Source organism: Physcomitrium patens, chromosome 22 (genome assembly GCF_059467195.1).
Source record: "Physcomitrium patens ecotype Gransden chromosome 22, ASM5946719v1, whole genome shotgun sequence".
NCBI classification, from domain to species: Eukaryota; Viridiplantae; Streptophyta; class Bryopsida; order Funariales; family Funariaceae; genus Physcomitrium; species Physcomitrium patens.
In genome coordinates this window covers 1,359,417-1,374,083 of record NC_143431.1, presented here as the reverse complement: position 1 = coordinate 1,374,083, position 14,667 = coordinate 1,359,417, and the positions used below count along the sequence as shown (strand labels likewise).

General features: G+C 44.3%; 2 protein-coding genes across 7 annotated transcripts; both read left to right on the top strand.

Annotated features, from left to right (window-relative positions):
- The first annotated feature begins 87 nt into the window (after positions 1–87).
- LOC112274660 (uncharacterized) lies at positions 88–3,545 on the top strand. 3 transcript variants are annotated; one of them, XM_090246231.1, is made up of 7 exons: positions 88–227; positions 587–758; positions 898–1,290; positions 1,565–1,620; positions 1,817–2,063; positions 2,420–2,651; positions 2,950–3,545. In XM_090246231.1, the coding sequence occupies exons 2-7, from the start codon at positions 719–721 to the stop codon at positions 3,122–3,124; spliced, it is 1,143 nt and encodes a 380-aa protein (XP_090102357.1). In that variant the 5' UTR covers positions 88–227; positions 587–718; the 3' UTR covers positions 3,125–3,545. The 3 variants fall into 3 exon arrangements, with proteins under 3 accessions (XP_090102357.1, XP_024360090.1, XP_024360088.1); XM_024504322.3 differs by having other exon boundaries at positions 89–227; positions 638–758; XM_024504320.3 differs by having other exon boundaries at positions 89–227; positions 529–758.
- A 4,219-nt stretch (positions 3,546–7,764) lies between these two features.
- On the top strand, positions 7,765–14,402 carry LOC112274885 (uncharacterized). 4 transcript variants are annotated; one of them, XM_024504718.3, is made up of 8 exons: positions 7,765–8,386; positions 9,037–9,254; positions 9,467–9,564; positions 10,185–12,741; positions 12,986–13,036; positions 13,267–13,365; positions 13,518–13,673; positions 13,936–14,402. In XM_024504718.3, the coding sequence occupies exons 4-8, from the start codon at positions 10,393–10,395 to the stop codon at positions 14,062–14,064; spliced, it is 2,784 nt and encodes a 927-aa protein (XP_024360486.1). In that variant the 5' UTR covers positions 7,765–8,386; positions 9,037–9,254; positions 9,467–9,564; positions 10,185–10,392; the 3' UTR covers positions 14,065–14,402. The 4 variants fall into 4 exon arrangements, with proteins under 4 accessions (XP_024360486.1, XP_024360487.1, XP_024360488.1 ...); XM_024504719.3 differs by having other exon boundaries at positions 7,800–8,192; XM_024504720.3 differs by lacking the exon at positions 9,037–9,254 and having other exon boundaries at positions 7,912–8,192.
- The last annotated feature ends 265 nt before the right edge of the window (positions 14,403–14,667 follow it).

Sequence of the window (14,667 nt, the reverse complement as noted above, 5' to 3'; positions counted from 1 at the left end):
AAATGCGGAATCGTCGTGGTGGACGTGGCTTCACCAGAGAGCACGACAGTTTTGAATTTTGCACAATCGCCCGCCGCCTCCAAGCTTCGAGGTTCGAGGGACTCTGTGAGCTCGGCGTGCGCAGCGGAAGTCTCTCTCGGCATCGTCGCATTCAATGGAGCAGAGCCTCGATAACGGCTCCGGCGTCTTGCAATCGCTTGCTATGACTGTGTACCGAAGAATTGGAGGTGGGTTTTTTTTGTCTCTCGTCGTTTAACCTGGAATTGTCCGTAGGTTGAGTTCGTTGTTAGCTAATCAACCCCTGCATTCCTTGGAGTCTCTCCATGTTGGGACCCAATTTTTAAAAGCTAATTGCTGATTTCATTTCACGCCATCCCTTATGTCGTGGAATTGGTTGCAATTTGCTGAAAGGTTTTAGAGTTGATGATAATCCAACCAAGTCAATTGCATTAGGGTTTCGAGTAATAGTTACGTTGGGTTGCTGTTTGGGGTTGTTGGGTGTGTCATTTGACATGTTTTTGCTGGCAGGTTGTGTTTGTTCGGGACTGGTTACAGGTTGCTGAATTATGTGCAATCTTCCCTTCAGGAATGCAATCGATGAATTATTGAAGCAGTGGAGTGTTGTTCTATTTTTTAGAGCTTTGGAGCGACTAGTGTTTGGCTGTCGTATAATCTCTCCCACACGGCGATTTTCTGGTCTTGAAGAATCCTGAATAAGATGGAGGAAGGCATGGATCGTAGAAGGGGACTTTCTAGATGTTAGTATCTTTCAATCCCGTCAACATTTCCTTACTTTTTGACAGCATGTAGTTATGTTTTTGGTATTATTTTATTATTAGTGGGGCGGGATACTCGAAATGTCATACTGATGGCACTGATGTATTGCAATCTTAAAAGATGAGGACAGCAGTGATGAGGAGGGGAGGCGACGAGATCATGAGAAAAAAAAGAGCAAAGACAAGGAGAAAAAACCTCTCAGACACAAGAAGGGGAAGTCATCTAAGGGTGAACACAAAAAGTCGAGGGACGAGAGGAAAAGGAAGCACAGAAGCAAGTATTCAAGTGATGATGGTTCTTCCGACTCCGAGATCAGCGAGGACAGGAGGAAGAAGAGAAAGCACAAGAGCAGGCACATAAGCGACGATTCTTCTGATTCTGAGGCCAGCGACGAAAGGAGGAAGAAGAGAAAACACAAGAGCAGGCACGTAAGTGATGATTCTTCTGACTCCGAGACCAGCGATGACAGGAAGAAGAAGCGTTTGCTGAAGGAGGCCAAAAAGTTGATTAAAAGTATGTGTCCTTCTCACTTAATAGTTCAGGTCACAAGTTGTGTTCCAGCTTTGATATCTGTTTTCATATTGTGCATGTTTCAGGTGTATATGAGATACTTAGAATACGACAAGTGATATGCTTCATGAAAACTAGTTGCCAACCCAAATGGAGAAATTACTGGAGTGATGCGCATACGATTTATGGTAGTAGGGTTGCATGAAACATTGAATCTTCTTTTGTACCTTTCAGCAGGAAAATTAATAGTCAAATTTCCGTCACTATCACTTTGCAGAGCACAAGTCAAAAACAAGCATCGTTCCTATGGAGCCTGCACCTGCTGGTTTAAAGGTTTGACTTTACACTGAATATTGAGGAATTGTATTTGAATCGGACTTCATTTTACTGCGTAGCTGTCATGACCATTTGTTTTACCGCAAAAATGTACGAAGGGCTGCATGCGTGTCCTTTGTGAAGGTAGTGTTATTTGATGCAGGATATCCTTAAAAACACATATATTTTTTTCTCAATCGGGTGTTCCATCCAGGTTGACAACATATCGGATGAAGACTATTTTGCAAAAAGCGTGGAGTTTGCAATGTGGCTGAAGGAGGCGAGGGGTCTCTTCTTCTCCAACTTAAGCTCAGAGGAAACGCACAAGTTGTTTGGTACTTTTGTGGGAATATGGAATGCCGGCAAATTGAGTGCCAAGTACTATCAGGGCATAAAAGCTGCCCCACGAACGTCTCATAAGTGGGGAATCAAGTTGGACACCAATGAACATGCTCTTCTCGGTGAGTTTTAATCTTACATGGGCTGTGTTCTGCAATAAGCTGACAAGAACTTGTGCTATAAAATTTTACTTCTTTAGATGCATACTGATGCAATGCTAATTTTATTGATGCCCATTGCATTTTTATTTATTTTACTTATATTTCTCTTAAATGTAGCGCTTGATTCTGATGGTTTCTTCAATACATGAAGCGAATGTGTGAAGACAATAAGTTACACATTCTTCGTATGTGCTTTTGGTGACAGTACGAGTTTACAGAGGCATCTGCCTTCCTACTATCGTGTTGGTCAGATTTAAAAGTATTGGCTCCGCTGAATTACTATGAATGTGTTTGTCTTTCACGATTGTTGCAACCAGGTAAGGATGAGGATGACATAATACAAGAGAAGAAGCTACAAAAGTTGGAGAGGAAAAAGTACAAGAAAGATCAAGAGGTGTTGATGGATGAACTGCTTCCAAAAGCTACTGGCCGGGAGGCGATGTTAGAGAAGAAAGCTCTTCGTCGCGAACAGGCTCGTGCTCGTGAGGATAGTCCTGAAAATTTTAAGGAGAAAGATGTGATGGGTGGAGGAGATGACTTTCAGCAAAGGTGTGTGATCTATTACATATGTTTGCTCTGGACTTCAAAGATAGATTTTTCTTTACTGCTCTTGTCTGTTGTCTTCGTGTGGCTTAATTTGTATAATTTTTCAATCTGATTTTAGATCCTTCAATTATGATTTTTCAGCATTGTATATGACGAACTTACATTGCTGGTGCGTGTCAAGTTGGTTACTATTCCGATACGTCTGGAAGGAGACGGCTAAGAGTCATATCTCTTTTGATCCCATGTACATGTTTGAAATACATACACTTTGAATGAGATACAAGGATTTGGTAATTTGCAGACTAGCAAGAGAACGGGCTTGGAGAGAGAAAAAAGCGGCAGCAAAAACTGAAGTTTATATGGAGAAAAGGAACGCATTTGAAGAAAAAGAGGCAGCTGCCATGAACCAATTCAAAGCAATGGTGAATATGTCAGGTGGAAAGATAATTATTCCCAAGCGGAACGACGCCACTTGATTTCCAATTCGTTCATGTCAGCTTTCAGGCTCTCTGAAGAGTGTTACGAGTATCAGGACATGTCGTTCATGTTTTTTTTTTAAATTGAAAACATCATATTGCATAACCTCTACAGCTCTTTCGACGAACAAATATACGGGAATGAGGATGCCCGACAAAGCTTGTAGTTTACGAAATCAGCCGTTGTGCTGGAAAGAGGAAGCGTCGTTGCCAGCTTAGAAAGTTGGCGAGGTCTATGAGTTAGGCCTCGAGTTTTTGATGGATGAGTTACTACGACCTATTGTTCAATGGACTGTCTTGAGCAATAAATAGGTTGCTATGAGTTACGTGGCGCTAGACAAGATGTGATGTGCTAGCAACTGCAGTATATAAATGCTCAGTTCTCACTCTTCTTGCCCCTCCGCCTTTCAGCTGCCAACAACTGTATCTTAGTAGCTTTGAGTCATCTTATGCTCTTTGTTTATGATCCTGCTGCAGAGGCGGTTGGTCGTAAGCCCGATCTGACCAACATGTGCATTTTTCTAAAGTTGGTAACATCAGCGACGCTCCATGTGGAAGGATAAAAGCAGAGTCTGCACACAACATGATTCACTGTGTTTGGATTCTGCCAATATTGCTTGCTAATGATAAACTTGTGGGTAAATCTCATTTGGGTGGTCCTGGATCGTCAACCAAACGCCGAGTTATGAGCACACACCAAACGGAAATAGATGGTATCATATTTTATTTGATGTTTGATAATCTTTGTATGATTCTTTGCCCATGCAGGTGCATACATGATACATTTTTCTTAGAATAGAGTCAATTTCTGGTGCTTAATGGTTCACATGTCCACTTTATGTTTGTTATGTGTTATTTGTCAAAGCTTTTCTAGTGTGTCTTTACAGTGGTTTTTCTAAGAACGAAAGATTTATAAAACGAAAATTAACTACCTGGTTGTCTCCATGTTCTGTGAGTTCCTTTGGACTACGGTTTGATGTTACCTATTAATATGCACTAAGTGATCAATACGTACATTTGGAAGAAATGCAACGATATTAATGATTCAAGATATATTGGTAGTGGCTCTTCATATTTTAATCTTTGACTCTTTCTTTAGATCTAAATATCCATAAAATGGACTAAAAGTTATAGATTGTACATTGTACTATGAAACCATATGTATAATAAACAATTTAAATGACATTGGTTTTATAAACTATATATTCAGAACTCTTACAAGTCAAATGGATGCTTGGCTTACATCAAAAGTACCTGGTTTGTTGATTCTCCACCTATATTTAAACTTTTTCTATGTGCTCATGTTTAGTTGTAGTTTCACATCGTAGTTTTTGACACAGTATCCACAAACTGCACCTTCATTAAGACTTACTCGCATTGAAAATATACCAGTGCACCAATTCAAAAAAACTCCCATAATTACAACTGTGAGAAATAATCAGTGTCCTATTTCTTTATAGTTTGTTGTTACGCTTTCAAGTCATCTGTTTCAGTGGAAAAATTCGAACAGAATTTTCGATAAAAGTTTCCCACTGTATTTCCAATATATATATATATTCGTGTGTGTGTTAGAAAACACAAAATATCGTGATCAAATACTATTGAAGACAAAAAATAAAATAAAATAAAACTTTACATGGAACAATAAAAAAAGAAAAAAAGAAAAAAAGAAGAAGATAATCATTGAAAAGCTCGTGAAGGAGTTATTCATTTAGCATATCAGAGATGCATATCCAGCACCACTAATGAAGACAACAGCGTTTGTAAAGATGACCTCATTTTGCAACATCTAATATTCATAAGATGTACGCAAGTTAATAAATTGATTTCCATTCTTTATCCCTCAAATCAATTAGTAAACAAATAAATGTAATAAAAGAAAAAAAGGGGGGGGGGAGGGAAAAAGTTTTGGGTGCTTTAAAGTACACACCAACCATCTTAAAGTCAAAAAGAAGGCAAAGAAAAGGGCACTGATACTTAGTTGGCTCATCTTCATCCATTCTTTTATTTATTTATTCACTTAATTGAACCAAAATGAAAGAATCACACAAGTGTTTCACTTCTTCATCAAGCATGCTTGTTTTTATTTATTTTTTCTTATATATTTTTTATTCTTGTGTTTGTTTTTAAAGATCATATTTAATTATTTCTTTTCATTCCACTTTCGAACCCAGTCGCCTAATCAGATTTTATTTATTTACTGATCCACCAAATCCCAAATCAATATTTATTTAATCAATCCAATGCTTGTTGAATAATAGACCTAATTTCATCCAAATCAGCCAAATCAGCCAGAAACGCCAAGCCCACAGACCGATTCCTTGGGAATGAGACAAATGGATTATTTCATACATCCACACATTTTTCATTCATCCACACAAGTGGCTTATCAATCCCAAGTTTGAAGAGGGAATGACGGTGCAACTCCATGGAAGTCCCGCTTTTGCTTCTACCAAGGCCCGGTGACCGCGTGTGGTAAGTTGCACGGGCATCGGTGTTTCCAGCACGTGGAGTCCATGACCGATGCCACCAGCAATTTGTCGCGTTCACACTGCGTTGGAATAATTAACCACTCAGCCTTTTGTGGGATATAATTAACACATTGTTTGCTCCACATCAACGATTTTTATTGTCTATCGTGCAAAAAAGTTAAAAGGACCACGTGATTCAATTGCAAAGAAACAATTTGTGCACACATATTCATGGGTTGAGTATGGGTTGATATTGTGAGTCAAATTTATAACTAACTCTCTCTTTGTTAAACACCATCGTTCATAAACTTTTCCTTTTTCCTTTTTTCTAATTACATTAGTATTAACATGGATTGACTTGTCTAAATCAATGGATTTAATTTCTTAAGTATGATTTGATGCTTTGAAAAACAAGAAAGATTTTAAAAAGTTCTCAAATGACATCTTCTTCCTTTGAACCTCAATCTATGCATTCATTTTTTTGTCTACGACCCACATGGGTTTTAAATGCCACAAACGAACTCTACTTGTGGCATAAATCCACCCTAAACCTTGTTTGGTTTGGTTCGGGTTGAGGACGATGTCGATGGGGGAGGAGGGCAAGATAGGGTCTCTTAGCTCCCTTCACCGTTCTAATGAAAGGGTGGGAACGTGTACCCGTGAGGGCTGGTCACCCTGGTAACTGAGAGTGGGCAAGGGAGCGTGGAACCAACATGACGGCCAGCCGGCGGAATCCAACAGCCAAGCCACGGATGAACGTCGTCTACACACCGGAACAGAATGCCAGGCTGGCCCTACTACTGTCTCGGGAGGGAAGGAAGGGGAGCATTACTCGTGTGGGAGGGAGCAAGATGGATGAATCGACATAACAATGAACACATGGATGAAAGGCTGACGGAAGCGAGGAACCTGAGGGGAAGCAACGTGGACGTCGCCTGCCATGCCAGTGTGGTTACACCTACGTACCTACCTGCCTGCCTGCATGTGATCCCGTCCCGTCCCGTCCCGTCCCTTCTCCGCGCGCTCTCTCTCTCTCTCTTACTAAAAGCAGGGCAGCGCGGTGTCCGTTCTGCCGGCGATCCACCGGGAACCCAAGACACCAGTCAGTAAGTCAGTCCTGAGGAAGACAGACACCGGCACCCTCCCAATTCAGAGGGGGTCCCCGTCCCCTTTGGGGCTCGGCTCGGTTCGGCTGGAACGGGACGGGGCGGGGGAGGGCGGGCCGACGTGGACGGTACCGATATCAAGGGACGCCTCCCTCCCACTCACTACGGGACAAGTTGACCCACGCGGATGCCACGTTGAGGGAGAAAGGGATGAAAGTAGTGGGGCGACGAATTCCGTCTGGCGCTGGAAGGCCACCACCACAACCAGGTCGTGAGGGAAGGGAGGGACGGGGATGGGGGATGGGGGGGATGCTTGACGAGGCGTGAGCTTGCAAAGGAATAGTGCTCTCATTATTTATTCTTCTCTTCTTCCTCCCTTTCTTCCCTTTTATTGTTGATGTTATTATTACTATTACTATTATTATTAATTTATTTTCCTCTATTTTTTTATGTTGTTTCTGTTGTTGTTTCCCGCTGGAAGGGACGATCATCGCTTGTGGAGTGTATACATGCATACGGATACTTAGTTAGTTATTATAACCAGGGGGAGGGGGGGAGGGAGGGGAGTGACATGGTTGCGATGGTTGTGGTTGGTGGAGGAGCACAGGGGGACGGGGATGGTTGATTGCGATGAGGCATGCCATGAATGCGGCCGAGCGAGCCGCGGGGGGGGGGGGGAGAGGAGGAGGACCAATTAGGGCCCCTCGAGGACAGGTGATGGCGATGGATGCCTGCCTGGATAGGAGGAGCCCCCTCTCCTGACTAACTCAGCGAAAAGAAACAAAGAAAAGATCCAACAACAACAACAACCCCAAGCCGAGCCCAGCCCAGCCCAGCCCAGTCCTGCTGAGCCGCGCCGCACCCAGACGAGAAGGTGACGATGAGAAGGCCCCCCTATCCTTCCATTTCGTTTGGTTTTGCTGGTCCGGTCGTGGCGAGAGACTCGTCGGGTTCATTGGTGTTCGTTGGGGTGCTGCTGGACGGTGACCCTACCCCCTTTTTTTTTTTCTTTTTCTTTTTTTTTTTTTTCGGTTCCTTCCCTTCCCTGGTCCCTTTTTCTTCCCTGGAGTGTTAACACATCTGCCAGGCGCATGCGGACGGGAAGCAGAGACATCTTTCGATCTAGTGCAGCACTTTGCTGCCCCTCCTCCTCCTCTTCCTCCTCTGGCCACGGCACAAGAGAGAATTCCCCGCGTTACATGTCGTAGTCTTGGCTGCCAGATCTTTCGCTTCCTGGGACTTGTGCGGGCTTCTCGCCCCTGTTTCGTGCAATGGAGCGGTGGTGTGCGTGGGGGTAGCCAGGGGCGAGGAGAGAGGGGAGGAGAGGAGAGGAGAGGAGGGCGCTTGCTTCTTCTGTGAAAGGCCATCGAGGCGGGGAATCGTGATGTCGAAGGAAGCGGCGTGAGTGGAGGAGTCGCGACGAAGTGTGGCGTGCATCAGAAGAGTTGTGAGGTTGCGTCGTGGAGCGCGTGCGAGGTTTTGCGAGCGGAGGTGTGCATTCGTAGCGTCTTTGAGGGGTTGGTGTGTGTGTGTTTGTTCACCGGGGTGTAATTTCGATGCGGAGTTCGTGGCCCGGGCGGAGATAATTACGCGGTGACTTATGGTATTCGAGGTTCTTTGTTGGAGCGGTAGGCAGCAATTGGTTGCAGTGGTCGTTTCCAGCGTTTGGGTCTACCGTTTTACTTGTAAGACGGCTTAACCTGTTGGTGCTCTCGTTGTCTTCACCCTCGATAGTCCGGCCCTTGCGAATACATGTCACACAAACAACCACACTCCTTACACGTTCACTAGCACCGTCAGCAACTGATATTTATCATTTTTTTGTATTGTAGTATATGTGTTACTGAAACTCAACTGGTTGATCTTTTTTTTAGTGATTTCGTGCTGTCTTAATTTGTGAGATTTGTCAGAAAATGATACCAGTATGTTTGTCCAAGAACTCTGGAAGTTGTTAGTCGGTATTTCATTTTAGGAAGTGGAATTCACCAATCTCTTGGTTACGATTTTATTTATTTGTTGTATTTTTTTATAAAAAACTATTGATCGAGATTGGATTCTGTTGTTTTCAACTCTCTATTTCGCTCAGTGCTTCAAGCACTTGTAGTGAGGCATTCGATCTGCAACATTTCGATGTAACCCTAAACTCAGGCATGAGAATGTCCTGTTCTTGCTCGCAATTCTTGTTCTTGGGAGGGTCTGAATCTTACATTTCACACAGTACTTGAAGTGGGTAAAGCTTTTGTTCAGTAGACGTCAACATGTTCACTATGAATCATGTCACATTTGTTTTCGTATGTGATTTCTGTTGACATCTTTACATTGTAATGTTGGCCAGAGTGACTGTGGAGTGCCTTATACATCATCAAGCGTGGGGACTCTCAAGTTTAGAAAAAAGGTCTCAGTATATCTGGTGTCTGGAACAATCATGGAATTGAAGCGACACCTGTGCCCAACATTTTCTCATATTCTTTAGGTCTAGGTTCTTTATTGCAAGGCAATCTCGGCATAAGTGATCGGTTTCAGCGTAACTAGCCATTGTTCTGAGCATAATCGGTAAGGACTTAATTTTATAACGAGCGTTGTTAGTGAAGTACCAATTTCGTACATACTATTCTTGATCCTAGACTTCAGCTATGATCTCACTCATCCATGATTGTTTTCGTAGATGTCGAATTGGGATCGATGAAACGTGGGTTCTCTGAATCAGTTCAGGCCTCATTTACAATTTTTTTGATTTAGCGTTCTATCTGTTTCATTTATGCTAGGCCTGGAAGACATAAGTCCCCAAGGCATGGAAAGGGTGCTTTTTATCGAGCTGAGCTAGGTGGGGCTGAACCGAGTGCTTACGCACACACTTCAAGGGGTGAGGATTTTCTCTCAACCTATACAACGAAACCTCTTTAATGTCGTGTGCATTACAGTCGAGTTTGAGGGTGAACGAGCATGTGACTAGATCTCCCATTTCGTCATGGTGGAGCAGCATCTGCTTATTTCGGGTTGAATTGGATTGGGATTTTACATGACGCATCATTATAGTGTGGTTAATGCGATTCTGCTGATTGTTACGGATATTTATTTCGTTCTTATAATCACGTCCGGTCAAAACAGCATAGGAGTTGTGAACCCTGTATTGTCTACCAACTAACTTATTTATCTTATGGTGTGGTTTCGTAAGTGTTGGTATTATTTCACGTTTATTTCGAACTGTAGAACTTCGACGTGTAGTATGTTTAGTATCAACTTGGAAAGAGCTGCGCGCTTTGTGTTATATGGGAGACTGGAAGAGTGTTATGGAATGGCGCAAATAACGTGGTGTTGGTTAGAACTTGGAAAGTTTACACTGCTTGAATGTCTGACGACCTCATTTGTGAATATAATCCGCTTTTATAGGAATTTCACTTGGTGGTTGGAGTGTAATGGGCGCAATGGGTTAGGGCTTGAGAAATTGATACTGATCCGAATGCGTTAATTTATTGATGGCAGGCTGCTATTGAAAAGACCAGGCTCGAAGGAACTATAATTTGAAGAAAACTTTTCTGGGAAGCGTTAGAGGAATGATAGGAGCAGTTGACTTAAATTCTCTCTCGCAGCCTTACAGTGGGTGGGTGGTTTTTTTTCCTTGATTTTTTGGGTTCTGTTTCCGCCCCAGCTCCTGTGCAACAAAACGGGATTTAGGGATTCATTGAAGGGAATGGAGGAGGGCATGGATCCAAGAAGGGAACCTCCTGTTATGGGAGGGAACCGGTGGAATTCCGGAGACATTTATCATTTGGGTAACGGCAGCGGAGACGATGGAAGCAGCAGTATGAATTCAAGGATTAGATTTGAGGATTCTGGAGAGTCATCGGGAGGGACGAGAGTAGGTCATCAGGAAACTGGGAAAGGTCCCGAGAATAGCAGGCCACCTGTACGGAAGCCCTCCCAAGTGTCACCAAAGCTTGTTGCTGCACGGTCCTCTGGGTCTTGTAGAGTGCAGAGACCACATCAAGGGTCCATTCAGGGACAGTGGAACGCTTTGCACGGTTTTGTTGACGGGCTGAACGAGAGTGGGTCAGAATCAATGGGCATAGCTGACGATGGGCATCTTGAAATGGGACTAAGTACTCACCTTGGACTTTCGGAAGAAATCATTGTACACCCTGCTCATGTGCAGACACTACCCAACCCCGAGTTCCTTCGGAGGACTGGTCGATCAGGACCCAATACTCTAGATTTTCTGACAGGTAGAAGCTCTGTTCAGACAAATGGTGGGAATGATTACTTTGGAGGAAGAGCAGCGGGTCATGTGGGAGAAAATACTAATATTAGGATTGGGCTGTCCGGATTACCGCCCATTGGGAATAGACAAGGTCAAGTAAACGCTGTTGGCAGCTTTTCTGGAGGAAGAAACGATTTGGAAGAGCGGGCAGTGGATGGCGATGGAAATTTGGCTTTCAATTCCTTTTTTATGGATCGGCACGATCTGGCAGACGGTGCGACGAATGCTATGGACGAGCGAGGAGGTGATGTTGGGACTGGAAGTATGATGACGAATTCTCTCTTCATGGACCGTTCGGATAATCGTGACGATGCACAGCACCAAGGTAGCAGCAACAACTTGGTGGGTATGACAGAAGTTTACTTACCAAGCGGAAGTAGGAGTCAAGGTATGTCACATGAATCTGCTGGTTACGGCCCTGACAGCCGTCACTTCAGTGCGGATAGGCATTCTTTGTTCGGTAGGACAGGAGGTAATCCCATGGAAAGTCCATCAAGCAGTCATGGGCATGTAGGTAGCAGCTCCAGAAGCTCAGCATGCAAGAGGAAGAGTTGCACACCTGTGGTTTCGGGTAGCATGTCTAGTCGAAATGGTTCCCCTCACAGAGCTGGGTATCGAGACAGTTATAGTGGGCGGTCGGGAGGTAGTAATGGACTCAGTAGGCGCCCCACAGGTATTGGTGGCTCAAGTAGTTCCCCTGAAGCTGTGGGTTCTAGCTCAACCCCTTCTGATGCAGTTTATCTGGGGCGACATACCGAACCCCTCGCGGTTTCCTCTGGATTAGATACGCCTCTTTCTCGGAGGACCAACTTCTTGAGAGAGCCTTCAGAATCATCTTCTGATTCTTTGAGAGAAGGTCGTTATGGGAAGTCAGTGGCGGGCAGTAGCAGTGCTACTGCAAACTCTCAGAGAACCACTCGATCTGGAAGCAGTGGAGTGGTGTTGAACAATTCTGGAGCGAACAATTCTCCTCCATTTCCTCGAACAGTTCGGCGAGCAGTTCCTTCACATGACAATCTTCCTCGACGTCCCGTCCCTGATTTTTCTATGGATGCAGATGTGGAACTATCGAGCAGCAGTTTGTTCGAGCAAATGCTTAGTGGGAACCAAAATCGAAGAAGTGAAAATTCATCACTTACAGGAGGAAGAGTTGGAGGCTCTGGGTCACCTCGGCGCAGTGAAGCTCCTTTTGGTATGAGTAGTACAGGTGATCGGGTTATGCAGAGGTACTTGGGTAATAGCACGCGAAGTTTGTTAATCAGTGGATCGAGTGGTAGTCAACCTGCGGGAGGGGTCCCTTCGGAGAGCCGGCTGCGCAGTCGTGTCTTGGGTCATCATTCCGAGCGAACAACTCAACCCTCTCCTCCAGCATCACAACCTGTATCGCTTACAATGCAGGCAGGTCTGCATGCAGCTTCTCCGTCTACACCTTCTCCATCGCGACCACCTCCACATCCTCCATCCCTTCGTGGTAGACTTCAGAGCAGCAGCTTGCAGTCATTGCTACCACCGCCATCGCCTTCGGGACCTGCACCTTCTCGCTTGCCCCCCTCTCCGACCTCTTTGAATCCTCTATCTTTTGCCCCTTCAATCGATACTGTACCATCACCTACCACTCTCTTCCGAGGTTCGTTGTTGCATGGATCGTCTCCAGCTGGTTTACGTGAGCGGGGATTTGTATCAGCAGCAGAAAGCCTACTCGGATTGCCTTTCAGGGGTTTGCAGATGTCCATAGGCGATGGAGGTCCCCAACCACGACTCGTCGCCGAGGGACTTGCCGAGGTTTGACTTTCAACAATTACTTTCGAGGTGTTTATATGATTGCGTGAGGTCAATGTGCCTGTTTGTACTAATGAAGAAAAGGCGAACTTCATAGCTTTGCACTTCGGGGTTTAACCTGGAGACTGGAAACAGTGGTACATCTGGTAATGTTTAAGTGCAGACGATGCAACCAGAAGTGTCATCACATCTGTTAAATCGGAACGTACTCAACCGAACTCACCGTTGTAAGGTTTGGCATGTGCAGATCCTTGCAGCACTAGAGCGAGTTGAAAGAGATGAAGATTTGACGTATGAGGTATGTATGAAGCTGCTGAGTTGTTCACATTTTTGTTTATTCCTAATGTTCATGTCCTGGACGCCGAAAAAGTTATCGAACTAGACAGCTTGTGTGTTTTTTCTCGAATAATCACAAAATCTGGAAGTTTGTTTTAGAGTCAAAATCGAATCAATTTTCTTGTGAACATGAGTATCTCTTGGTGTGCATTTGAATTGGGACCTGCTTGACGGTGCCAATTTTTTGTTCAGCAACTTCTGATGCTGGAGGCCACGCTACTGTTTGGAGGAATGGGTCTGCATGATCAGCATAGTGATCTGCGACTCGATGTGGACAATATGTCTTACGAGGTGGGGCGTTTTTGCACCTCAATTCTGTGGCTGGTTGTGTTAATCGTGTCAGGATTATGATCGATATGGAGATTTATTGAAGTTCTGTCCAGTGTCGATGCTGATAGCATACTGATATATTTGGATGATGTGGGGGTGGGGAAAATGTGCAGGAGCTGCTGGCTTTGGAGGAAAGAATTGGCAACGTGAGCACAGGAGTGAGTCCTGACGTGTTGGCGCAAAAGTTAAAGAAGACACGGTACTCTTCACTTGATGCTGTGGTGGCACGGTATTCACAAGAATGTGACATTAAGTGCAGTATCTGCCAGGTACTTAATGCATGGCTTCATTGTAGGGTATGAGGTGTATGCTTATTGGTTAGCTTGTCATTTCTGACCAGTTTGCATATTCACTGTGCGTATCACAACCAAAGAGGAGTGTGCTGAAGTCCCAGTGACATGTTTAAGTACGAATAATTCCCTGGTGTCTTCGAAATTGGTTGGCTTTCTTTGTACAGTTATTTTATCGATATCCCGAGTGCTTTTAAGATTTCTTTGACATGAATTCTAACGGTTCAACTCACGTTCGCAGGAGGAGTACGAGGAGGGTGATGAATTGGGCAAAATCGAATGTGGGCATGGATATCATGCGCAGTGTATCCAGCAGTGGCTCGTGCAAAAGAATCAATGCCCAATTTGCAAGGCTGCTGCGTTCTCGTAGATGTGTTGGTCTGATAAATTAGAATAGTTATGATTTGCCTTTTTCATGGACTTAGCCCTGGCCATTTTGGGAGAGCGCAGCAAGCTCATAAAGTCGTCCAGAACATTGAGCAGTGTTTGCTCAAGTGTAATACCGTTATCTTCTATTGAGCTCGTGTTCTCCTTCCTACAAATGTTATGTCACGGCGCACTTGGGGTTTCACTCGTTTCAAGTATTTAATATTAGGTTAGGTGTTTGGAAGCGTTTAAAATGACAAGGTCTTGTAGTGCAGGCACAGCATCACATGTAATATTCGCTTTGTACATAGAGCAATATGGTCTGTTTCCATTGTTACAGTATTGCCAACTGTGCCGTCTGTTAACCAAGTTTCAACTGCAAGTGCTGGCTTGTTAAGCGTCATTTCTGTGAGCGGATTATACGATGACTAAATCTGTTGAACTGTCGAGGAGTCAATGCAGGTGACAAACATGTATTTGATGTTTATCAAACAGTGAATCTGCAAACAGGAGTCTGATATTGGGGTGCCTCTGTATGTCCTGCCCCTGCCCGCACTCCCACTTGCACCCCTGCCCAAATGCGCGGCTGCTCTGCCCAGCCTGGCCT

Coding starts and splice junctions, on each gene's coding strand:
- LOC112274660 (XM_090246231.1), top strand. CDS start 719: ATGGAGGAAGGCATGGATCGTAGAAGGGGACTTTCTAGAT. Junction 759..897: donor TAGAAGGGGACTTTCTAGAT/GTTAGTATCTTT, acceptor CAATCTTAAAAG/ATGAGGACAGCAGTGATGAG. Junction 1,621..1,816: donor CTGCACCTGCTGGTTTAAAG/GTTTGACTTTAC, acceptor TGTTCCATCCAG/GTTGACAACATATCGGATGA.
- LOC112274885 (XM_024504718.3), top strand. CDS start 10,393: ATGGAGGAGGGCATGGATCCAAGAAGGGAACCTCCTGTTATGGGAGGG. Junction 12,742..12,985: donor TCGCCGAGGGACTTGCCGAG/GTTTGACTTTCA, acceptor TGGCATGTGCAG/ATCCTTGCAGCACTAGAGCG. Junction 13,674..13,935: donor TTAAGTGCAGTATCTGCCAG/GTACTTAATGCA, acceptor TCACGTTCGCAG/GAGGAGTACGAGGAGGGTGA.